This window comes from Myripristis murdjan, chromosome 22 (genome assembly GCF_902150065.1).
Source record: "Myripristis murdjan chromosome 22, fMyrMur1.1, whole genome shotgun sequence".
NCBI lineage: Eukaryota > Metazoa > Chordata > Actinopteri > Holocentriformes > Holocentridae > Myripristis > Myripristis murdjan.
Genome location: NC_044001.1, coordinates 31,424,424 through 31,451,216, shown reverse-complemented (window position 1 = coordinate 31,451,216; position 26,793 = coordinate 31,424,424). Strand labels below are relative to the sequence as shown.

The following is a 26,793-nucleotide window of genomic DNA, read 5'->3' as shown; positions in this document are numbered from 1 at the left end:
GTATTTATAAATATATTAACCCAGTGTTCATCACATAAATGTAAATACATTATGGAGGACTTTTATACATATAAAAGTCAATATATGAAGACATATTATATATTTATATTGCAATATATGGCAAATATATGAAATGCGCAATTGTTGCTGTATTTTTCCATATATATTAACATATATTGCAATATTAATGCAACATATAAATATATGCCACATATATGATTCACCTATATATTACACCATTTATTTCTGAGACATTTTCAAATAAATATATTTCTATACATTGTTGTTCGCATATTAAATGTAATATATTCTAATACATTACAATACATTGCATTTCATATATTGGTAAATATATTTTCTTTCCGTAAGGGCGAGCTAGTCTAAGTGCTTATTTACTAGAGTCTGAGGAATAATTGTGTTAAAGGCGGAACTGAAATCCAAGAAAAGCAGCCTCACGTATGCGTCCCTGTTTTCCAGGTGCGTGTCTTAAGGTGTCTTCTGAGCAACCAGATGTTCCACATCACCCTCAACAACAGGAAAAGCAGATGGTTCCATCAGTCTAACGGGCTGCCGCAGGGCAGTGTCTTGGCCCCTCTCTGGTCTGTGCAGTCAGTGCGACTGGTACTGCAGTCCCTCCCATGTTTATCTTCCCAAAGCTTAGATACAAAGACCACTTCATTACCGGAGCACCTCCAGGATCAGTTGGTACCTCCACCAGAGGTACCAACCTCTGGTGGAGTTTAAGAAGATTAGCAGCCACTGCTGCTAATCTTGGATAACCATGAAGCCCACATTTCATTGAAGGCTGTAGACATAGCAAAAACAGATGGTATTGTTATGCTCACAATTCCACCCCACACATCCCATCGCCTGTAGCCTCTGGATAAGAGTGTGTATGGTCCATTTAAAACCTATTACAACAGAGCTCTTGATGGTTGGATGAGATCCAACCGAGGCAAAACAGCCAGCATATACCAAATCCCTGGCTGTGTGAATGATGCTTTCATGTCAGCAATGACACCCCGGAACATCTCTGGATTCAGATCCACTGGGATTTTCCCTTACAACAGAGATGTCTTCTCCGATGCAGAGTTTGAGCCATCCATGGTGTCAGACAGGCCCAACTTGGAGCAGCAGCCTGCAGCTGCAGGTGATGCACCCGTGGTTTCAACCTCCCTTTCTGCTGAGCTACCTTCACCAGGCCCTGCACATGCATGTGCTTCACCAAGTGACACAAATTCACACGCCAACCATGCTGGATGTGTGTCCTACTGAGATTCTACCCTTACCCAAAAGTCAGCAGCTCAAGAAACAAACAAACTGAAAGTGTGTGAAGACAAAAATCCTGACTGATACACCGGTGCTTAGGTGAGGGTAGTGTAACACCGCAGCACTAGAACAGAAGCCTTAAAATGAGTGAGGATGGCAGACACGCACAGCAGGGCAAAGTTCAGGGTGATTTATTTTATCAAGCACAAGGATGGCAATTTACTTGGGGCAGTCCCAACATGCCTGTAGTGAAGACAAAGAGAAAAAAAAACATTAAACACAATCCAAAATTAACAATGTATAATAAATTAATCCCAAATACAATATATAAACAGACACATGAACTCAACAAAGAAAACTCAGGAACCATGGTTAAAATAATAAAAAAAAAAGTCAACTTCACCTTTAAAGCAGGCAGCACAGCTCCTCACAGCAACACCCAGCAGCAGGGCAGGGAAAAGACCTGAAGTGAGGGTTTCACCTCCTTTTAACACCTCCAGCACTCTCCAGGACTCCTGCCTGAACCATTCCAATCATCCACCATTAAATGATCATGTTTGCTTTTAACCAGGGTCCTCCCCTCTTTTAACAATCAATCATATTTAGCAGTTTTTTAGTCATGTAATTTTAGCAATAGTGAACCTCAATATCAACCTTTTAATGATATTGAGATATGAGAACTTGCACTTTTGATTTGGTATGTTCCACCTGCACTCCTCCCTGGTGCAGGTGTAACCAGTTACCTCAATCAGGAGCAATCAATGTGCTTAACCAGTCCAGACTCTGCCTACAGCCTCTCAGCCCCAAGGAATGAACCACCGGTGAACATGAAACAAAGAAAAGCTAGATCAACAGAGAAAACAGCAATAATAATGAAAATAATTAATAATAATGTTCAACTGTGGTAGATGTCAGCATGACAGTATGAACTGGGTGTGCACCCCCAGCAAACCACACTGTACAGGTGGCAATCCACTCACTGTCCATTGGCACTGTCTGCTGTCACAGTGGCCATGTAGTCCCCATGGTCACACACCTGAAAAGCAGGCAATTGAACGTGCCCATAAAGAGAGGAAAAATAAACAGAAAGGCAAAACAGAAAGAACCATCAAAGAGCAACGAAAGCTGAACAGGAAACAAAGCCAGACGAAAATTGCAGTGTAAAGCAGCTCTGAGGAGAGTGATGTTGTCATCCCATTTGATGACACTTCTGAGCATGAGAGATCCAGCAATGAAAGAAGTGAACCAGAGGCCTGTATCACGAAGCAAGCTTAGTTTTCGCTGGATTAGCCAGACCTGTTCGGGTACACTAATCGAGATCATGGTGATCAGGGATAACCGGTACTACGACGCTGGTTATCAACTCGCTCATTCGATCCAGGTTTGCCTCATCAGGAGCCGTGAACGCGCACGTGTAAGGGGTGGGTTCTGAGGCAGCCGACCAATCACAAACATGAGCGACAAGGAAAAAAGCACAGCGTATGTCACGGCGGAGGTGAGGCATGTTAGAGCCTACTGGAAAAGTATGAGGAGGAAAAACAACATCTACACACTAAATCGAACGCCGCGGCTGCTGCGAAGAGAAGGCAGAATGCTTGGCAACGAGTTGCCGACTAAATGCGCAAATTACACATCGGTGGCTCACATCTGACGCTGAAACCTATGAACTCACTGCACTGCACAGATGTGCTGCGTGTATGAGAGATATTTAATTCGTCCAGGTGTAATCCCTCAAGGGTTAAAAGAACGTGGGAGCAAGTAAAAACACAAAAACACAAGAATATCATTGCATTTTGTAAGTTTGCCATTTTATTATAGGCTACATTTATTTATTGCCATTTATTATACAGGCTATAATAAAATGAAGCGGACGCCAAACATTAATCACGTCAGTCAGTGCATCAGGTTGACAGCCTGAATAAAATCAGATACTGAGCTGCGTTTGAACAGGAAAAAAAGGCAACTATAAATGCCTACTCGCCCTCTTGAATGAAGGGTACAAATGATCCTTTTTCATATTTGCATCAGTGAGCTGTCAATCTGGCCCATTCTCTCACCCAGGAATAATTTGCCCCCAAAAAATATTTAGAGCTAATTAATTTAGCCATTTTAAATGTCCCTAAAATGTTGTGAAACGCCTCTAAAAATACTTTTATCAAAAAAAAAAAAAAAAAAAAAAAAAAAAAACAGAAACGATTTCTCATTTCTGTTTTCCTCTCCCACAGAGTGTCAGCTCTGTACAGCAGGCAGCTGTTAGCCAGGCTGAAGCTGCTTCACATTAATATTACAGCCTCTCTCATACAGAGAGTTGTCGGCAAAATGTTACGGATATGGAAAATCCTTTAATGCCGTAATGCTCTCCTTATTTGGACTTGTTGTTTAATGGGATCGTCAATGATTAGTCAGGCCACGGTTTGGCAAACAGCTGATTGGCCAGGGGGCGGTGCTTTATGTAGGATTCAATCCTATCCTCTAAGTTAGCCTGCCCCGGAGCAGGCTAGCGTTCAGGATAGGATTAGGACAGGTTTTCTATCCCGATCAGAGGTGAACCAGCTTTGTGATACAGAAAATCCGGAGTTGAGCCTGAAGTTATCTCGCTAACCCCTTAATCCAGCTTCGTGATACAGGCCTCAGATGTCTCAGATCTGGTAGTTGGTGACTTTGTCATCATAAAATTTGCATCCAAATGCAGGAGCCACCATTACATTGGCTTGGTTGACAGCCTTGTGGGCAATGAAGTGAGTGCCAGATTTCTCAGAAAAATCCGAGGGATCACTGGCAATAAGAAACCCACCTTTGTATTCAAGGAAAAGGATAAGGCATCTTTCCCACGGAGTGATGTGCTGAAGAAGCTACCTCAACCTCAAAAGGCTGGAGGAACTGCAAGGAGGGAGCAACAGTTCATATTCCCCTGCAACCTTGACAGTTGGAATATTGAATAGTAGTTTTGATTAAATGGTTAAATGGTTTTGAAACTAACTGGTGGTTTGTTCTCACAAGTTCAAAACTGTTAAAACTGTTTGTTAGCACAATATGCTCAGGTTTACATTTTAAAACTCAGATGGTCAGTTTACCCCCATATGGCTCAACTTACCCACTGACTTGGTTCAACTTACCCCTAACCTGGGGCAAGTTGAGCCACAGGAGCACTTTTTTTTTGATAAGTCATTATTTTGGGCAGCTTTGTCAGAGATGCATTCTGATAATTTCATTTGATAGGAGACATCCTGAAATAAAGGTATGTTTTCATTCTATTTCTGTGTCATTTGTCCTTACCTTCAGGACAACATAAGTAAAAAGTGGCTCATCTTACCCCACTCTCCCCTATATGTCTTGAGTGTTTCCCACAGCGTTGAGTCACACACCTCAGCGTTATCATTGGTCTCAAGGAACTGCAAAATGTGCATCATAATGAATTCTTTAAATTCCTGATCTGAGCAGGAAGGGGTTGAAGAAAGCCTAAGTATGGATGCAGATAACAATTTAAGTCACTCCCAACCATTATGTAGCTAGAGTCATCGTCTGGGATCAAGTCAAACACCTTGCAAAAAAAGCTGGGTCATTGGTGTTTGGCCCATAAATATTAATAAATGTAACAGGAAGTGAGTTGATATGCCCATTTAAAATTATGTACATGCCATTTGGGTTGGTTGTGGATGAGTGAAAACGAAATACAGTCTTACGGAAAAGGATGGCAACGCCTCTGGCTTTAGAAGTGAAAGGAGACTGATGAACTTGTGAAATCCAATTAGCCCTTAGTTTCCACTGCTGAGTGGATCTACATGCATTTCTTGCAAAAATATAAAATCAGATTTAATTGACATCAAGTGTGCAAAGACTTTACTTTGCTTCATTGGGTAACCTTAGCCGCTAACGTTCCAAGAGACCAAGGATATGGAGTCAACAAAGTTGACAAAGTTGTCATTTTGTATCATAATGAAACACAAACTTAATCAAACTACTGGCAGCCAAGACCCATAACCAACAAAAAAAAAAAACAGATAAACAACTAACAAACGTTTTAACAAAACCCCACCCAGTGCTTCCCCAAATGAAGCAGCGATCCCCCCATGTACATCTGGGACCACTGGCCGAAAAAACGGAGAAAAAACACCTCTAAATCAGCTCCTCCTAGCACACACTGTATAGAACACATTGAAAACTGCCATGACATGAGTATGCTCAGTAGATGTTTAAAGTCTCTTCACTTAGAATATGAAAACAAACCTTTCACAGTTTTTGGTCTACAAAGTCCTTTGCATCAGCCGGTTTGTTGAATGTTTTTACTTGACCTTGGTGGTGAATATGGAGCCTGGCTGGGAAGCGAAGCAAGCGCTCAATCTCCTTCTCCTTTAACAGTTGCAGCACCTCACGGTTGCCTCGGGGTGCACCGGTGGCTCACTGGTAAAGAGCCCGTGCACCAGGGCTTAGTCCTGATTGCAGCAACCAGGGTTCGAATCCGATTTCAGGTCTTTTGTTGCCTGTCATCCCTTCTCTCTCTACTGTGACTGTCAAATAAAGCAGAAATGCCGAAAAAATAATCTTTACAGAAAAAAAAAAAAAAAAAAAAAGATTTGGTTGCCTCCATAATCCAGCGAACGCTGCCTCCCGAGCCGCAGGATCTTTTCTTTCTCCTGTGCAAAATGCACCCTTGCAATTATCGTGCGGGGTCTGGAGCCGTCGGTCCGGTGGTTTGGGTTGTTGCGTGTGATGCGCTCTGTCGATGACCACAGGCTTGGTGAAGTTGTTATCCCCCAGAAGCTTGGGAAACAAGTTGGCAACAGACTCGGTTGGTCTCCCTTTCTCCTCCTGCACCTGGATCTCCCTTCTAGATCCGACAGCTTGGACCACAGTCTTCTGTTTTCTTGCTGCAGCTCAGCGACTGATGTTTCCGCTGCTTGTGGTCTGCGGTTTGATTTTCGGTGTTGGACAGCCTCTCGGTGAGCGCTTGCTGTGCGGTCAAGAGGTTCTGAAAGCTCTGCTCAAACTTATCAAAGCGCTCGTTGAAGGACTGTAGTAGCTTGTTTGACATTTTCTGCCAAATGAGCGGAAGCTCATCTTCCTCCTCAGCTGATGACATGACTGGAGCATGGACCAGAGTTATCTTTGCTAATGTTAGCTTTGTCTCGGCTAGCAACAGTGTTGGCTAGCGGGTGCAGAGTTCCCCTTGGACCTTTACCAGCCATGTTCCACTTTTTGTGAGGAGAAAGAATAGATAAACTGCTAAGATTTACAACTGAAATGAAGAGTCTACCTTTCCAAAAAGGCGGTTTTAGTTGGTAAAACTTTGTGTGCCACGAGGAGCTTGAAAAAACACGTCTCCATCGCATAGAATAACAGTAGCTATTAGCCATTAGGTTTGTGTGCTTTACCTGTGAATTTGTCACAGATTAGTTGTTTGTATATATTGTAAATAGTGTTAATTCTTAGTAGCAGACCTCAGTAGGAGGGAGAAGCCTTTTTTTGTTGTGGATCCTTTTCTCCTGTTTATTTCTGTTAGGAGGTAGGTAAGTTTGACTGTCTTTTGTTTCTGTTTTTTTATTTTATTTTATTTTATTTTTTTGACAGGTAAGATAGGGATTTTGGTTACTGGTTTTGTTTTTTATTTTGGCTGTACTCCACTCTGAAGCTTTAATAAAACTGCTACTTGACTTTAGAATTGTGGATGTGGGCTGTTCTCCTTGGGAGTGGGAAGAGCGGGGACACATCATCATGTGTGACCCTGGTGCCCCTAGGCCAGGGTCATAACAGTGTCATTGTTTTACTGTCCCATTTGCAATGGGTTTGCATCCAAAAGTTTCCCAAATTAGCCACTTTGGTGTATACCTTTGTGTAACTGTTTGAGGCCTTAGGTACTTTGGGGTAACTGGGGTCTTGTTTACTTGGGTACTTTGGGTAACTGTTTGATGCCGTTTGTTTTAGGTCTTTGGAGTAATTTTGGGTAACTGTTTGAGGTGTTTGGGGTTCTTGGGGGGAAACTATTTCTGGGTAACTGTGAGAGCACTTTGGGGTACATGTGGTTACTCTTCTGTGATAAGTAGTTTTCTTGGTTGAAAAACCAACTGATCCAATCAGCACTGTCGTAAGGCGGGACAAACAATGTAATCAAGCTGTGCCAGAGACTGAGTGCAAGATAGAATATTAGCTAACACTTGCTACCCTGAGAAAAAGATGATAATAGATCATTCCACTCTACTGTTAAAACCCTGACATAACCAGTGTGTTGGCATGACCTAGGGTACTTCTGGGTAACTGAGGGTTTTGGGGGTACTTTTGCCTAACTGTTTGGGGCCTTTGGGATACTTCTAAGTAACTGAGGTCTTTGAGGACTTTGGGGTACCTCTGGGTAACTGTTTTAGGTCTGTGGGGTACTTTCGGGTAGCTGAGCATTTTGGGGATTTGGGGGTACTTATAGGTAACTGTGGGAGCATTTTGGGGATTTGGGGGTATTTATAGGTAACTGTGTGAGCATTTTGGGGTATTTGTGGTTATTTTTGCATGATTAGTAGGATCTAGTGGGTTTCCTCAACTAGAAACTAGAAAACATGAGTGAAACCCAGGCAGAAAATACAAACTCCACAGAGTCAAAGTCAACCCCAGATCATTCCAGATCATTTCTGATTTCTCCCACAAGAGGTCTTCCTACCTTCAGTATACTCCTCTTCTCTGTTTCATTGTCCTGTTACTCCGATTTCCCTGCTGTCACTCTTTCTTCCATCTCCTTTTCAACTGTGATCTTTGACTCTAATTTGACCCACGTTTGATATGACTTCCTGTTAAAGGACAGCAGCAGCCAAGAGCTGCTCATACAGCCAAGACAAATAAACATTCTTACAAATAGACACACATATTAACACACCACACATATTCATCCTACTGAGACTCAGTTCACACACATTCCAAACACTGTTACTTTCTATACACACTGCATTAAAATTCTGTTATGTTCTGTTATGTTCACAAGCACATACACATGCACAACTGCCGAGAGAAATAAACACACTCACACAGACAGTGCACATAAAAGTTCCTCCACATTATACACTGGCAGACACACAAAACTGCCACAGGAAATAAGACTGCAAGATTCTCTCCCTAACCATTCACACTCTGTAAACACACAGCAACTCTGTACTAAGATTCTCCCTCTCTCTCTCTCTCTCTCTCACTCACACACACACACTGCCATCATCATCATAAGTGGACCCAGAGGAAGGATTGTGTTACAAAAACAAATACAAAGAACACTTATTTCGTCTCACACACTCTCAGACATTTTCATTTTTGCTCCTGTTCCACCTGACTACTGTTTTAATAAGCTCCCAGAACCAACAAACACTGTAATAAGTCATTTCCAGCCTGACACATAACACTGTAACCAGGCCTTGACTGTCTTATACTTTTGTAAGTGCAGAAATGCACTTACAATTATTCTATTTTCAATTATTATAATTTCTGTATGTTCAAAAGTACAGAAAACTAAACAAGTACCTTGATGCTGTCCTAGAGTACAGTACTTCAGGAAAAGTCACTGGTTTACTTTCCAGTGTATGTGGGTAAGAATTTTCAAGCTCTTTTTTTTTTTTTTTTTTGAGCACAGCAGATCTCAATTTAATGTTCTCAAAAACTTTGTGCTTTAATATTATTTTTTTTCTATAGTTTTAGTTTTATTGATTCAAAGTAAGATGTAACAAAGTAACATGCTGTCAGGGAATGATGGCAGCATATATGCCTTAAATGACCTGAATCTTTAAAGACACCTTGTGACCGTGTCCTTAATCTGGTTCGTTTTGCCAGTCAGTGGTCATATTAAGTGATGAATTATAAGTGGTGAAATTTGCATTAAGTGCTTTATGTCAGAAAGAATATTGGCACTGCCAATCCCTAACCCTAACCTTAACCCTTTTTTCTGTATTGAAAAGTCTGTCAGAAAACACTTAAGGTAAAGTTGCCCTTATGTGATCATTTATTCATTTATTCCCCTTAGTCTAACCCAAAATGTAATCCTGTCCTTTTGCTGTTTGCTAACATAGTTGCACTCATAAATTGATAGTTTTCCCCGATGGTTGTCATGGGGTCACCAAAATCAACTGAATAGGAATCACTGGTTAGCCTATAGTTCTGTAAGTGATTTTCCAATCAGACTATCTGCTGGGCTTCAGACATGCTCTTCCATAACTGGAGACTGGTTACATTAGCTTGTATGATGTGATTATAAAATTGGACTCATGACATGGTCCAGTAGTTTCAAAAATGTGATGTTTTAAATGTCATGGTTGTAGTACCATTTTAGGAAGTATATATCCCTTTGAGTATCACAAAGGTCACTCAACAACAAATCAGATAACATGTAGCTGCTTACCTGGACATCTGACCAAGCCAGTGATCTAATCTTTCACCTCTGTGTCCATGACTTTTTGTACATTCAGTGCTCAATGCAAAGTTTCAATGGCAAAACCTTTTGTGCAGGAGGAATTTCTCTGCCCTGACTTGGTGGAATTTCTCTTGGTCAAATGACAAGTTTGGTAATAATGGAACAAACACAGAGCAGATGGGTGTAGAAAGTGTCAACCAGAGGCTGATTTCACAATCCTGACCTTCACAGCGTCATAACCTTTAGATGACATATCATATGTGTCCTTCCTCTGCACAAGCACTTTGAATAAATTGATTCAAATGTATAAAAAAAAAAGGAATGCTGACTCAAAGAAAACCATAGTATAGTGTAGTATAAAGGAGACATAGAAGTTATGTTGGTATTTAAACAAATTAACTAATAGGCAAACAGATGGACACGACAAAAAGACTAATAGGCAAACCAGTAGATGTCACCTAAAGGTCATGATACACAAGCAACACTCATCCATGCTTAGGATAATATCAGCCACCTACATATTTAACAGTTAGTTTCATCAGATTCATAATCGTCACCACTGAAGCACACACTTCCTGATCTGTATCATTGCTAGTGTCACAGAGGAGTGTCTAAGGTTAGACTGAAACCACGCATATACGCAGATGCAAACAGACCACACTCTCACATAGACAGATGTGGATTCTTTTCGTGCTCATGCACACACACACACACACACACTTCATGTTTTTTTGGCCCACAATTTAAAAAATATACATATATCACATTCATCACTGTGAAGGTGTATCATTTCAACATATGAGTGCATGCTCTGCAACAACAGAAGTTGTGACAATGATGTTACATTTCAATGACAAGAGACATTTTTTGACCATGTTCCACAACAGAGGTTCTGACCACAATGTTATCATTTTGAAACAATCCAAGTTCTGACCATTCTATTGTTCCTTCACAATAGAATGTATGACCATAATGACCATAATGTTATTGTTCAATCACAATGGAAATTCTGATCATGCTTTTATTCTTTCACAATATAATTTATGACCATAATGACCATAATGTTATTGTTCTATGACAATGGAAATTCTGACCATGCTACTGTTCCATCACAATAGGAGTTCTGGCCATGATGTTATTGTTTTGTAAGAACAGAAGTTCCGACCATAATGTTATTATGTAACAGATACAGCCCAAAATGTTATAGCTCCAGTATAGCATATGTTATTGTTTGATAACAAAGGAGGTTATGACCATATTTTAGCAATCGCAGTTATGAATACAGCACTATAGCCTGGTTTACCCCAAAATGACAAGAATACTAGTATGTTAGACTGGTTTACAGGGAAAGAGTCTATTTTTACTCCGGTCAGGGTCCCAGACTGAAACAGTTGAGGACATCCTGATAAGTCCTTGGGTGTTTGCCTTCAGCTGGTCTTCTGGTCAATCTCATCAGATCTCTGTCTTTTGGTCCTGCTCTACCAGGGCAATCAAACAGTTTGAGTTTGCAGCACTGTTTGTATCCTTGTTAGAATGTATGTCAGTGAGTTTGATTAGGGGTGTGAGCGGTTCTTTATTGGTGTGTGTTATTAAAATTGTACTAGTATCTTTGCTGGCATTTGTATCTGTGTCTCTTTTTAAGTGTGCTGTTTTGTGTGTGCTGGTGTGTGTGAGCAGTGTCACGGTGGGGTGCCCATTATTCTCGTCAGTCGCAACCTCATGAGAGTCAGAGGCGGGGTGGGCAGGGCTTGCATTCCCACGGCGACAGCAGCAGCATAGTATCCTTGCAACAGGCCGAAATATGGCCTTGTGCAGGCCACGGCGGGCACTCTCACTGACAAAGCAGTACAGTGCAGGGTCAGCCACACAGTTCAGACTGGTCAGCAACAAGGAGAGGTGGTAGTAGTTAAATATCTCTGAGAAATAATAAGACACGCCATGTAGTTAGAAAATGACATGTTACAAAGCGGTGTTACAGGTGAGCAGTTAAATATAGAGCAAATAGTTACTAAGTGGCCAGGGGACGTTTCACACAGAATTTACTTGACCACTATCGCTTAGCCCAAGGCTAAGGAAAGTCTAAACAGCCCAAAGTGGTATTCCAGGTGAGTAGTTACATATCCTGGAAAACCAGACAAAGCAAGAGGTTATTAGTAGCTGATAAAGTGGCAGTGAGCAGGCCTATATCCTATTACCACATATGCTACCATTGCCACATTCTTTTCACAGGGAAGTTTAACTATGGTTAAAAATCCCTGGAAAAGTAGATGCAGCAAGTGGTATTAAAAAGATTGTAATTAAGAAAAATTGTGCAAAATCACATAAAAAGTGGTTAATAGCTAACCCAGTAGTCTGCTAAAAGTAGTAGTAATTACAATATTTCTGGAAAATGAGAACAAGTGTTCACTAGCTGACAAGTGGAGGTGGTATTTTATAGCTCTGAATAATTAAACAGAGCAAGGGGGTAGTAGAGTAGCAGTAGAGATAGTAATGGTTAAATATTCCTGTAAAAAGGTTTAGTTAAAATATGCTTGTTAAATGTCTCTGAAAAGCATTACACCAAGAGCAAGAGGTTACTAGCTAACAACAGGGTAAAAGAGGTGGTATTAGTAAAATCCTTGAAGAATAAGATGGAGCAAGTGGCTACTATCTCAAAGTTATGCTAGAAGTGATAGTTAACCTTTGGGAAAAAAGACAACCAGGGTTACTGGCTATACCAAGTTGTGGTACAGTAGGCTAGAAGTGAAATATCCCTTAATTAAGATTCAAATGAGACTGTGTGGCTACTTGAGTAATTAGGTCTACTCGCTAACTTAATACTTGTAGTAAGTAAAGACCAACATGTTGTGCTTAAATTATAATGATGGCTAAGTGCAGTCTAAGTGCTTTGAGAAATGAAGGGCTACCTGCAATGAATGTGCAGTCCCTCTCCAACAGGGTGCGGACTAATAGGAAGATGTGGTAGGGGGAGAAGCAGACGAGGAAGATGAGGATGGTGCTGCTGACTAACTGTCGGATCCTTATCTTCTGGTCCGGCTGGGTCCCTGCACTTCGACCCACAGCACGGAGGACACACAGGTAGCTGATCTAGACAGACAGACAGGCAGACAGAAAACAGACAGGTCATCCGATCCATACAGCAACTCACCATGCTGAGACCCATCCCCCAATGGATACACTGGTAACTCACTACAGGGTAGACAGGCAATATTGACATATTGTATAATGACTTTTACAGTAGTGGCTGAGTTCTGAGACCATGAAGTTTGTTGTTTCATTTGCAGCTGGTTTCAATTGTGGAAAGAAAGAAAGACAGACAGAATGAAAACATAACCTAGCAGCAGAACAGCCTAGGAGAATCAAAACCCTTACCGACACTTTCAATGCTTTTAAAATTAAATTACACATCTGTAAAAGTCATATGCTAAAAATACTGGGTGGTCATCATACTCAAAAACAAAACTGAAACTGTTTTAAAAAATGAAAAGGTTATTGTAGTTATGTTTTTGTGAATGAAATTTGATCAATAATAGATCTAAAAAATTGTAGTTATCCTACCGACAAAATAACCAGCGGGAACAGGAACCCCATGGTGAAACGGTAGTAGTTGACTGGATACTCCCACGGCTGCATGGGGTAGTGTTCGAAGCACACTGATTGGTTGGTGCGGTCACGGCTCAGTTCTTTATGGCGGAAGAAAACCACACCTACTGCTACCTCCTTCAACCAAACGATGGCAGTGACGAGCCATGCTGCATGCATAGAACGAAGAGAGGAGAACCTGGAGAGATACCAGAAAATAGACAGTGTAAATAAATGAGAAGATATGGTGATTAAAACAAATCATACTTCAAACAGAATTGTGGGCAGGAGAGAGAGATAATGACAAGACAGAAGAAAAAGACCACTGGAGAGTTGAGTTGAGAAAGATGAGTGATGGGAGAACATCATTAGATTGCACCTAGAAGATGTTAAAACTATTTTTTAAAAAAGAACTACAGAATGACAGTTTTAGATAAATGTGCTATAGTGTTGCTGAGCTCATATATATTTAAAATATGCTGCTCAAACAAATAACGTTTTCATTTTTGGACAAAAATGAAAACCAAACAGACAAACAAACAAAAAACATCCGACCCAATCAAGTTTTGACAGGAAGTCTGTTTATTAGTTTCAGAAATCATGATAGAAATAGCCAGGAAGTGAACTGTTTCAGTTATTTCCCATCTCTGACTTCATGACTTGAGACATTTTCTTCCTGAAACAGTTAAATGATGTGTGATTATTTCAACCAGTGACAGTCTCAATCAAAAAGAAAGTGTAATCTGTGCAACAGGTATAGCCACATTCTTCATCTGGTAACACCAAGATGTTGTGGCAGCTCAATGTTGTTTCAAATGACCAAACAAACTGAATCACTGCACAAAATATACACTTAACAAAAATATATGTGCAACATGAAACACTTACTTAGTTACGTAGTGGCTGTTCATACAAGAAAGTCATTAGTTTGGAATAAGGTGGACAGCCATGGAAACAACTTTGTGAAAAAGATTCAAAGGAAAAAAATCTGAGGGGTGTAATTTAGCTCATGAAACATGGTACCAAAACTTTAGCAGGGCCTCTACAGGTTTCAGAGGGTTAAGTATAACGCTTTTTAATTTCAATTCAGTTTTATTTGTATAGCGTCAAATCATAACAAAAGTTATCTGAAGGCGCTTTACACAAACTCAACAGATATTGGCCACCTCAATGGACCAAAATCTCCCCCAAGGGGCAAGCATCTGCCTCGACCGGAAGGGTTGAGAGATCGACCTTTGAAAGAAAGAGTTTCACAAATTTTAAGTCTTTTTTGGACAAATAATCTTTTTCTTATACAAATAGGTAAGGTAAATCCTATGTTTGTGATCAAGTGCAGATGTAACTTTTTGGTAGGCATATCTACCTACAAATCTACAAAAAAAAAAAATCTACCCAATACTTTTTTTCCCATAGAACCTCACAGGTAAGTATAAGGATTTTCAAGGATTTCTCGCTGCTGTATGTATGACAGATAGGTATAGGTATAAAGTGAGTCAGGTTAAACTACAAGGAGTACATAGAAATATATACAATGAATTTAAATAAATTACAGACATTGTTTTATGTTGAAGTTAGGATTGCACAAATTCAAATGTAAGACTTTCATGACTTTTATGGCTTGATATTTGATAAGAACATTTTAAGACTTTTACGAACTATTTACATGTTGCATTTGTATTTTTGTCAGCCTACATTTAGTTCATGTGTTGACTTACCCACTACAGTAAAAATATTACCAAACTACTTCCTGGTGTGTAGCATGCCAGCCTCCAGTTGTCTGGTATTTCTTTAACTTCTGTCTTGGTGTACATTTTCGCCTTGTATTTCCAATCTAGAAGTGAAAAGCCTGTGGTCCACTCCACAAGTCAAATAGGTAATAAGGTAAAAGGTAAAGAGTGTAAATTTTCAAACACAGCTATAGCGCTCTGTGCACTATGTGGGGGAGGATTGAGAGGAAACCAAGGCACACAGTAACCATGGTGTCAAGAGTGGCTATAGTGTTATAAAACTCAAACAACCTCAGGGTGTCAAACCCAGCAATGGGAGACATAAGACTGTTAAGGCTGACATAACTTCTCACTATACAAAACAAACAAAGTGTATAGTAATGCTGATTAAAACAGCAAATCTGTATATCTATATACACTACCAGTCAAAAGTTTGGACACACGTTCTCATTCAATGTTTTTTCTTTACTTTTACTACTTTCTACATTGTAGATACATACTGAAGACATCAAATATATGAAGCAAGATATATGGAATTATGCAGCAAAGAAAAAATTGTTAAATAACTCTAAATATGTTTTATATTTTACATTCCTCAAAGTAGCCACCCTTTGTTTTGTTGACAGCGCTGCAAACCCTTGGCCTTCTCTCAATGAGCTTCACGATGTAGTCACCTGAAATGGTTTTCACTTCACAAGTGTGCCTTGTCAGGGTTCATTTGTGGAATTTCTTGCCTTCTTAATGGGGTTGGGACCATCAGCTGTGTTGTGCAGAAGTCAGGTTGGTACACAGCTGACAGCCCTATTCGACAACTCACTGATTCTTGAGAATTTGGATAAATCATGTCCCACTCAGAAAAATGCTATTTCTGTTGGAAATTTACAATTACAATCCAGGGCATAATCAGGGGGTCCTTTGCACATTTGTAAGGTTCTTTTATAGGTTTATTTTTAATATGTATTAATTTAATGATTATATGTTGGCCCATGGCCTACAAAACCAGTTGTCCTCGGGTAGGAGGTAATCATTTCAACTTGATTAAAACTACAAACGATGGGTTTTGAACAATATTTACTATTATTTTGTGGTTGCTCAAAATGTGTCCCAGATATTCGTCACCACCGTCAGATATTTATTTAAAAAATAATAATAAAAAAAAACTACAAGGTCAATTACATTCCTGAGGAGCCCTTTTCAAACCTCCAGCTCTACTGCATGCTTCAAGACCACTCAGGCTCCTGGAAGTTTTCTATTTGCTCTTAAATCTCTTCATATTTTTGGACACTACTACTGTCACAACCATAACATGTCAACACCGTCACTTCTGTATAAAAAATATTAAATTAGATTATGGAATAAATGTATACTTTTTAAGAAGAGGTCTGATGCAGGTAACAACAGGGGGGAAACAAGCTGGCTAATGTGAACAACTCATGCTTATCATGTGAAAGAGCAGGTTTTTGTCACCACCGTCAGACGTCACCACCGTCAGGTTTTCTGTCTGACGGTGATGACTGAAGTCTGAAAAATGCTTATAACAGTGCTCAGGATTGTTAGTTTTTGTACCAAATAGTTAAATAAAGTTGTTAAGCAAGAAGCCATTGACTTGAGTGGTATACATTTTGGAAATGTATGTTTTAATGAGGCGACTGTCACCACCGTCAGAGGCAGTTATATTTGTTTTACATGAATATACGTACAATATGTTTCTTTGGTGCTGTTGAATTATTAAAGTAATAGTCTCTTTAATACAAAAATATGTTTTTCAAATAAAAAAAAAAAAACATTACGGTGACGGTGTTGACAAAAACAAAGTAGCCTAATAACTGGAAAAACCTATTTTATGAAAAAAATGCAAAATGAGGAGGTTGCACCGGTACATTGCTGAACAGCCAAGACCTTGGCCTATAATGATATACCTTCAGATTTTGTAATTTAACGCACTTTTTTAAAAAAAAAAAAAAAATTAAAACCTGTTTTATCGAAAGATAAATCAGTGAACTGTTAGAATTCATATTATGGTAAGAACCAATCAGCTAAGTAAAGAGAAACGACAGTCCATCATTACTTTAATAACTGAAGGTCAGTCAGTCCGGAAAATTGCAAAAACTTTCAATGTGTCCCGAAGTGGAGTCGCAAAAACCATCAAGCGCTACAATGAAACTGGCACACATGAGGACCGACCCAGGAAAGGAAGACCAAGAGTCACCTCTGCTGCTGAGGATAAGTTCATCCGAGTCACCAGCCTCAGAAATCGCAAGTTAACAGCAGCTCAGATCAGAGCCCAGATAAATACCACACAGAGTTCTAGTGGCAGACACGTCTCTACATCAACTGTGCAGAGGAGACTGCGCCAGTCAGGCCTTTATGGTCAAATAGCTGCTAAGAAAACACTACTAAGGAAAAGCATCAAGCAGAAGAGATTTGTTTGGGCCAAGAAACACAAGGAATGGACATTAGACCAGTGGAAATCTGTGCTTTGGTCTGATGAGTCCAAATGTGAGATCTTTGGTCCCACCTGTCGTGTCTTTGTGAGACGCAGAAAAGGTGAACAGATGGTCTCTACATGCATGGTTCCCACCGTGAAGCATGGAGGAGGAGATGGGATGGTGTTGGGGTGCTTTGCTGGTGACACTGTTGGGGATTTATTCAAAATTGAAGGCACACTGAACCAGCATGCCTACCACAGCATCCTGCAGCGACATGCCATCCCATCCGGTTTGCATTTAGTTGGATGATCATTTATTTTTCAACAGGACAATGAGCCCAAACACACCTCCAGGCTGTGTAAGGGCTATTTGACCAAGAAGGAGAGTGATGGAGTGCTGCGGCAGATGACCTGGCCTCCACAGTCACCGGACCTAGACCCAATCGAGATGGTTTGGGGTGAGCTGGACCGCAGAGTGAAGGCAAAGGGGCCAACAAGTTCTCAGCATCTCTGGGAACTTCTTCAGCACTGTTGGAAAACCATTTCAGGTGACTACCTCTTGAAGCTCATGGAGAGAATGCCAAGAGTGTGCAAAGTAGTAGTAGTAGTAGTAGTAGTTTATTTGGTCATTTGAGGGTGAGTTAATACACTACAATTTCCTTTCAGTTTCTTAGAAAGAACAGACCAAAAAGGTGTAGGCGGAAGCCTAAGCTTATTGTGCCTACCCTTTAAACCCTTAAATATCTTCTTACTAGAAAATACAACAACGCAATCAGGACAAGAACAGAAAACAAACAGTAAACAGAGACTAACACAAAACAAAACAAAAACAACAAAACACAACAGAAAAAAAACAAAACAACAAAAAAAAAAACAACTAAAAGGAAATGAAACAATATATCACTGGAATTTACAAAACAAGAGAGAAATACAGAAAAGTACTTGAAACTAGCCTTGACGTTATGTATATCACACTATTGCTCTATATCTGGCTATTATATTTGATCTGTACATCTTTTTAAATTTATTTATTGAACTACAATTTTTTAATTCATTATCTAGTCCATTCCATATTTTTACCCCTATAACTGATACACATCTATATTTGTTTTTTATTCTTGCCTTAGTTTGTTTGAAGATGGCAGTTCCCCTTAAGTTGTACCGGCTCTCTCTATGGTGGAACAGCTCCTGAATACAGCACGGAAGCAGATGATTATGTGCCTTATGCATCATAATTGCAGTATTAAATTCAACTAGATCTTGTAATTTTAAGGTTTTTAATTCAATGAATAGTGGATTGGTTGGTGCATAGAAGTCAGATTTGGTGACAATTCTAATGGCTTTCTTCTGTAGTAGGAATAAAGGATCAATGGCTGTTTTGTAATTGTTCCCCCATACTTCCACACAATAGCTCATGTATGGGAGTACGAGGGAGCAATACAGCATATAGAGTGAGTTCTGGTTTAGAATGGTTTTCATTTTGTACATTACAGCAATGGTTTTGGATATTTTTGACCTTAAGTTTTTTATATGTGATTTCCAGTTAAGTTTATTGTCAATTATGATACCCAAGAATTTTGTCTCATACACGCGTTCTATTTCTTCATTATTAATCATGATTTTAACCCCTCTGTCTATTGATTTATTTCCAAAAAGGATAAATTTTGTTTTGCTGATATTTAGTGACAGTTTATTGACATCAAAGCATTTCTTCAGTGTATTTAGCTCATTTTGAACTGTATCCAGGAGCTGGTCCAGATCTTTTCCCGAGCAGCACAGACTGGTGTCGTCGGCAAACAAAACACAGCGCATTTTTATTAATATATTACAGACATCATTTATGTACATTATAAACAGTTTTGGACCCAATACCGAGCCTTGAGGGACTCCAAATGAAATATGTTTTTTTGTCAGAATCGACACTGTTCATATGTACATACTGTAATCTTTCACTAAGATAACTTTTAAGCCATTTATTAGCGATTCCTCTGACACCGTATCTTTCCATTTTTTGTAAAAGCAGACCATGGTGGATCGTGTCAAATGCCTTTCTTAGGTCAATAAATACCCCTACTGTATATAGCTTGTCGTTTATTGCCGTTGATATCTGTTCCACCAGATCCATGACTGCCATTGAGGTGGACCTGTTCGATCTAAACCCATACTGATGGTCGTTGATTAAGTTGTGTTTTTCAATGAAACTGTCAAGCCTGGCTACAAACAGTTTTTCTAGAATCTTTGAAAATTGAGAGAGCAGAGAGATAGGTCTGTAATTTGTAAACTGATGTTTGTCTCCACATTTAAAAATTGGAATTATTTTAGCGGTTTTCATTTTGCTTGGGAAGATGCCAGTTTGAAAGGATAGATTATGCATCATGTCTATATCTGTGTGGTCTGTGGACATGATGCTTGTTAAAGAAAGAATAAATAGTATAGTAAAACCACTCACCTACAAAGCAGTAATCAAAGCAAAGGGTGGCTATTTTGAAGAATCTCAAATATAAAACATGTTTTGAGTTATTTCACATTTTTTTTGTTTACCACATAATTCCATATGTGTTCATTCATAGTTTTGATGCCTTCAGCGAGAATCTACAATTTAAATAGTCATGAAAATAAAGAAAAAACATTAAATGAGAAGGTGTGTCCAAACTTTTGACGGGTAGTGTATCTGCTCAGACATTATGGAGCTTTAAAGGTGTGGGGCTGTCTGTTTCACCGTTACTATAACATACACAGTGCTTGAAGTATTTCACATTCCCTCAGCTTTAAATAAGCTACATCAGCTGATCCTGAAAGCTCCTCTCAGGATGATTATACACTGTCAGCATCAGAAGTTTATTTTTAATGGCTTGTCATGTTTTGAAGTATGTTGTGAAGGAAATCCTTTTGTAAGCTCTTTGCGGCATGACCTTTATTTTCGCTGCAATGGTGGAAGACAAAGCAAAGAGACGGAAAAGAAAGGGAGGGAGACAAGAGCAGAGAAAGAGAGATAGAGAGAGGTAAAGGCAGAGATCTAGAAATGTTCACCTCAGTTATGACTAATGGGCAGTCTGTCCACCCCATCCAGCAAGCACCCAGTGAGAGGAAGAGCAGTATTAACTATAGATGATGCCCAGCCTAAGGTATTATAAAATTCTACCTCATTTAAATGGCTACGTCATTTCTCCCCTCATTTTCACATCAGATCCATAAAATCATTAAAGTGTCACATCCTCAACAGGTTTAGGAGTGTCCATCTCTAAAACCTACAATGAAAAATGCCTCAGTCTGAGATATTATGCCGTCAGAGAGAATTTTATTAGACTGACTTTCAGTGGAAACACTGAGGGCTCTAGTTTCGCAGACCTGGCGAGGCGGGGGCGTAGCGCAGATGCGCTTCGCCAACTGGGTGTGGCCAGGCGGATTTTCCAAGTTTGGCATGCCGTTCTCGGTGGCGCAAGTACTCCGCCATCCCTCCTACCGGCGCAAGGGAGGAGAGAAGGCGTGGAGTGGGTTTGACACAGCCGATTCACATTTAACCAATCAAATGAGCCCCTGTCCTCGCCTTTAAAATGCGCTGCGCGAAGGCGTAATGAAAGTTTACACAGCTGACATGGAGGTCTACTGCCGCAGGCGGAGCGGAGCTCAGGAGACAGGCGAGCAGTGCGCACACGTCACCAAAACCTCACAGGCAGGCTTCCGGGATGTCAGGCACATGAACGATGCAATAAATACCGAAAAAAACACTATTCAATGCTACGATCACAATCAGCACATACATATATCTCCATATCAACTGTCCCGTCACAGCTGATGTCAGATCAAAGGAGATTGGCACCGTTTGTGCTGACAGTGAGGTTTTGGTGATGTGCGCCAGGCAGCCAAACTTCCACTGCGCCGGCTCCGCGGCGCAGAGATAATAAATACTCTTAACTTCCATCCAAACACATCAGAAACAGCCTCAAAAAACGATTTATGTCAAACGCTAATTCTGACTGATTGTTAGGTTGCAGGCTACTTTTCTAATCTGTCCTTGGTTCCATCGGTGCTGCAGGCATAAATCAATGCCAGAGAAAGCCAGTGCTGATGTAGATGTTCTTATACGTATGACAGATTTATTAAATGACATACTGTAGATATTGTTATTGTATTAAAATTACCTTAGTGGATGGACAACAGCCAGGTACCTATCCAGACTGATACAGCAGAGGAAGCCAATGCTGATATATATGTTTTCATAAAGCAGGAAGCCACATAGCTGACACAACCACTCCCTGTGACGCCAATCATCATCCTGAAAGAAAACCAGATTAAACACGACTATAGGTTGGGTGACCCTAGGAAGATAATACAAGACCCTTTAGAGGCAATAGGAAAGTGAAACTTGTCTATAGGTGGATGAAATATAACCAAGAGCATGAAAACGACTGTATAGTAGGTAGACTGTAGGTAATAATGAGACAGGGAGACAGGCAGCAGTCCTATTAAATTCTTCAAATGAAGAAGAATAAGACAAATAGATAAAAGGCAAAGAGCCATCACCCTGCTAGCAAGGCAGAAAACCTACACTTTCGCAAACTTTAAAACATTAATCCATAAATGTTCATTCTTCTTTTTTCGATGAGATGCTCAGATAAGCTTGCAACTTCAGAGAAATCTAAAGATCAGGTGAACAGTCATGCAAACACTAGCAAAATGTTGCCACCCACCACTCCTAAGTGAACAGGAGCTTTAGGGACATATGACCCATGGATCAGCTTTATTTTTTGATAAAATGAGGATGATTCCAGACAAAAACTGGAACATATCATGTTTTACGTAAGGGTTCTGACAGTTTTCTGTACAAAGAGCGATGCCAGGTATAATGACAGCACGTGCTGCAGTGGACAAAAACTACAAAATTAACTTGATAATCCGTGAGCCAGTTATAATTATTACTCCTAACAAACTTAAACCACATAATAGTACATCAGCCATAGAGGCAGCTATGCCAGTTGAAACACTTGAGACAGGGTTTGGATTAAATAGAAGAACTCTAATGTCATTCTGAAATCAAGCACAATATCCAGATATAAAATGATTCGAGTTAATCTAATGTAAGTACTATAGCCATGTACTCTTTAAAAAAGTTCTATCAAATACCATAAAATGGTTCTTCAAGCATGTACCATAGCAGAACCCTTTTCGGAGGTTATATATTGGATCTTTATGGTGCTGTAACAAACTCAGGAAATTGAATGCTCACAAGAAGGATTTTCGTCCATGGGGAATACCATGAAAAAAGAGCATTCATTTTTCCTGGGCTGGCACCGTGAACAAAATGTTGTCTCAGGTCAGAAATTTATAAGAGGGAAATTCAGGTGTCTGCAGCATTAGCCAAGTTAGCAGCACAACATTGTAGATGTTTACAAGGTAATGTATTATCATAAATGCTGAATAAAACTGCAACAAAGTGCTATTTGCAACCATTTTTGGGTGAACAATTTCAAAACATTGGATTGTGAGTTTCCAGTTTTCAAAAAGAACATTTATAATGGTTATTGAGGCTGAAAACAGTTTCAGAGGTTGATGTTGTGCTATGTACGTTTATAAATAATAGATATCAACATTTTTATGGCCTGGGTTGAAAATGATCAAATCTATTATTTAGGAATGTAAATCAGCAGTAGGAGCTAGAATCATAAAGCATTCTTCATTATGACTGACCCTTTTTTTGTTGTTGTTTTTTGTTTGTTTTTGTCATTTTGGCTCTATAAATCAGAGAACACTTGAAGAACCTTCCTAATTTGTGCGTAGAGGTAATGTAGCCATGTACATCAAGTTAGATGGGGTTGCATTCAGCAAATTAATGCCGCTGTGTGCAAAATTGCTGAGGGTTGAACGACAAAAATGTGACAAAAGCACACAATCTATCAGAAGCTGGGTTTCCATCCAAAATGTTTTGCATATTTTAAGTTTCCATAAACTACGTTATGCGAATTATCCTGAGTTCCAGTTTATTTAGAGCCCCAATCACACTCATGGCTAGTGAGTTTGGCTGACAGTGAGAACCATGCAGCCTCAGCCATTAGATGACCTTCTTATTATGCAATTTTGCATGGTGCACCTTTAAATTCATGACAGATACATCATAGCAGTGTTTAATTATTGCAGCTTACCTGAAAGAAGTACTGGAGCCACAGAGGTAATGAAGCCAGGTACAGCAGATCAGAAATAGTAAGGTTCAGCAAATAAACTCCTAGCTCATTCTTTTGCTTCAGCTGCAGCACAGCATGGTACAAGGAGTACAGGTTGGAGGGAACACCCACCTGGAAGAAAATCCAAAACAGGAAGACACTTGATTCAACTTTGTCTCTGCCCTCTTTGCACCAGCCCCATCTCAAGGAAGAAATATAAGGTTAATAGAGCCTCTGGTGGCCATGCTACACTTTCTCACCACATTTTTGGCTTATTAATAAGCACTGAACTTGTAAGTACAATATTTCTGTTAGCACCCAAAGGCAGGTATAGTACAGTATATGGGTATATGGTCAGTCAAGCATGTCTTGATTAGCTTTTCTAACATAATAGACTCAGCTAACATGTAGGAGCTATTAGTTTGATGGTAACATTGGCTGCTTTGCTAAATTAATCTGCTGGGTAGCTAGTAAACAAAACGAAAAAGTATTTTTTTTTTTTCAGGTTAACTAAGCTGACTCTGGTGCTTTTGGAGAGAAAATAGGGCCAAGCACTAAAAACCAGGCAGTTTCTTATGTCACAGTGACCTAAATACAGATACAAATCTACATCAGCAGTCTTGTATCTACAGCCACACTACAGCAATCATTTTCAGGTATCTGTCTTTTTGTCCTAGCCTGTGATATATTGCAGTAATTTGCACAGAGCCAACTGACCTAATTCTCAGGTGGATCTCCATAATGACACATCAGATGTGGTTTGTTAAAGATTTGTGACGCAGAAAGACGCTGCAAAGTTTCTGAGAAAAGTTCAGGCTAGTTCAGAAATGAAAATAAACTCAGGTGTGAGTGCATATGTGAGTGGATTATCAGGCAAAAGAATAATTTTCTTTTTGTTTAAAAGTACTCCTACAATGAGAGTGCTTCAAATAACAAACTTAGATGGCACCGTTAAAACAAATAGCACAGTTCTCCCACTCACTTCATCTCCTTTCTGTCACTTTTACATGGGTGGTAGTACTAGAAGTAACAATGTAATCACATGAGATCATGTGAGATTATGATTATTACCATTCTGATGAAATGGAAGTCATGCTGTATATGGGCTGGTGTGCATGTGTGTACACACGTGCACATGCACACTTATTCCAATGTCTGGAAAAACTGTTCCTATTACATTCAAGCAAGTATACACACACACACACACACACACACACACTTACCAGCAATACAATGATATAGACTGAGGAGAAGAGGTATTGATGGATGTTATGGTTGAGGGTGCAGTTAATCACTTCCTCTTGAGACATGTTGGACAGCATCACAAAGCCGTATACACGCATGCATGTGCACGCACACGCACACACACACATACACTCACTTGCTTTCTTATCACACACGCAAGTCAAACAAGCACAAACTCACACTAGCATTTTCAGACATGAACACACATGCATGTCACTAAAATACAACCACATATGGTCCCATAAACAAGCACACACACACACACACACACACACACACACACACACACACGTCTTCTTCATGTTTGTTGGAGGCTCATAGGCTCTTCTCAGTGGTTGGATGGCTATATTTCTTCTCTGATTGGCTGTTCCCTTCAGTCAGTCTGCAACACAGAGTTCAGGACATGAGAGTTTATGAACTGATTTCATGAAAGCATGTTTGAGCATTTAGATTTTTATCATATTTCTAAACAGGATATAGTTTTTGTCTGTTTTTATTTTGGCATAACCCACCTTGTTTGTGTTAATTTATGTGCCCAAAGCGTTATTTTGGGAACTGTTTTGTTGCTTTATGGAAGTGAATGGCGAAATAGCAATTGAGGATTGAGGATTAGCAGTCCAAGTGAGCACGGAGCAACTAATGAGGAAATTTCACCCTGTTGTGGATTCATATCACACTCAGGAAACTATACAACCCCTGTTTTACTTTACAGGAAGGTGGTGGCAAAAGTGCACACATTATTTACTCAAGTAGAAGTCCAGATGCTCTGAAAAGTACTCAAAGAAAAAACTTAAAAGTAGCCCTCTGAAGGACATTTCTACTGTCCTGTTTTTCCACAACTGGCTGTTTCTATTAATTATGAATGAGGCAGTAGCATAGGGTACATGCGAAGCAAACTGAATCTCACATCATATTAATACAATTTGAAGACTATTAATTAAAAGAGAAAGTGACTCATATTTTGTACTTTTAGTGTGTTTTGGGAGGTGTTCACTTGAAAACCACAATGACACACCCACCTCTCTTTCACTGACATCCAGGCCAGGCTTGGTGCTGAGCCTAGAGTTACAGCACAAGAGTTAGTCACATCACATCTGCTTTAATGGCAGATGATATTTTAGTCTTCAGTTTTTGCTACTTCTACTTAATATGCTTTATTTTTGGCAATGTTGGATTACTATTGAATGTTTATATATAATCCCCACTTGTTGTTTTCTTATTTATATGCAATTTTCTTTGCTATATCCCATTAACATTTGTTGTTGCCACAGCCCTATTTCCCTGAGGATTACTTTCCTAATCTAATCAATTCTAATCTAATCTAATCTAATCTAATCTAGGCTAATGTAGTCGAGTAATAATTTCGCTAGAAACTGTTACAATACAACACAATGAATTCATTGGGGCACACAGATATGTTGTGTAACCCAGGTGCAAAATGCAGTCGGTCACATGCGTCACGTGACTGATGTGCTGCCAATCAGCGCCGCATAAAGGTGTGTGCAGAAGTGGCATCACAGTTTGCTAAGCCACAGGTGTGCCGAGTTGATGCAGGAGCCTTGTTATCCCGTCCGTTGACAGTGAGTGTGTTTGGTCCGTCGAGAGCGAGTGTGTCCGGTCCGTCGAGAGTGTGTGCCGACGTTGTTCGTAGTGAATTGAACAGAAAAGCTGGCCAGGTCCAGGACTATTTGATCCCATAGCCAAGCCTCTACCTCACTCCTGCCGGTCCTGGTAGGAGGCTCCTTGCAGCAAGAACTTTTTTTCCCCCTTTTGGAAGAACTTTCCTTCTGGAGGACTCTTTTCTTTTGGAAGAACTCTGGTTAATAACACAAACTCCAACAAATGACTTGAATTTAGTTTATAAACTGTGAATTTATTTAGAAATTTTATTGTAGCTGAAGAACGCTAAATGGCCATTTCCCAAGTGTAATAATTTGTGTCATATTTTTTTTTATTTTCTGAATACATGGTACCATTCCTTCACCAATTTGCGATATTGTGTGATTCAAG

At 39.8% G+C, this 26,793-nt stretch overlaps 1 protein-coding gene across 1 annotated transcript; it reads right to left on the bottom strand.

The window, feature by feature from the left end:
- Positions 1-10,847: 10,847 nt before the first annotated feature.
- On the bottom strand, positions 10,848-24,881 carry gpr68 (G protein-coupled receptor 68). The gene is made up of 6 exons (XM_030081984.1): positions 24,762-24,881; positions 23,521-23,670; positions 21,523-21,656; positions 13,202-13,424; positions 12,550-12,730; positions 10,848-11,559 (listed from the first exon to the last, which is right to left on the bottom strand). Exons 1-6 carry the CDS (start codon positions 24,879-24,881, stop codon positions 11,096-11,098), a joined length of 1,272 nt encoding a protein of 423 aa, XP_029937844.1. The 3' UTR covers positions 10,848-11,095.
- Positions 24,882-26,793: the final 1,912 nt, after the last annotated feature.

Coding starts and splice junctions, on each gene's coding strand:
- gpr68 (XM_030081984.1), bottom strand. CDS start 24,881: ATGCGTGTATACGGCTTTGTGATGCTGTCCAACATGTCTCAAGAGGAA. Junction 12,731..13,201: donor TCCCGCTGGTTATTTTGTCG/GTAGGATAACTA, acceptor CTGTCTGTCTAG/ATCAGCTACCTGTGTGTCCT. Junction 11,560..12,549: donor GGACTGCACATTCATTGCAG/GTAGCCCTTCAT, acceptor ATTATTTCTCAG/AGATATTTAACTACTACCAC.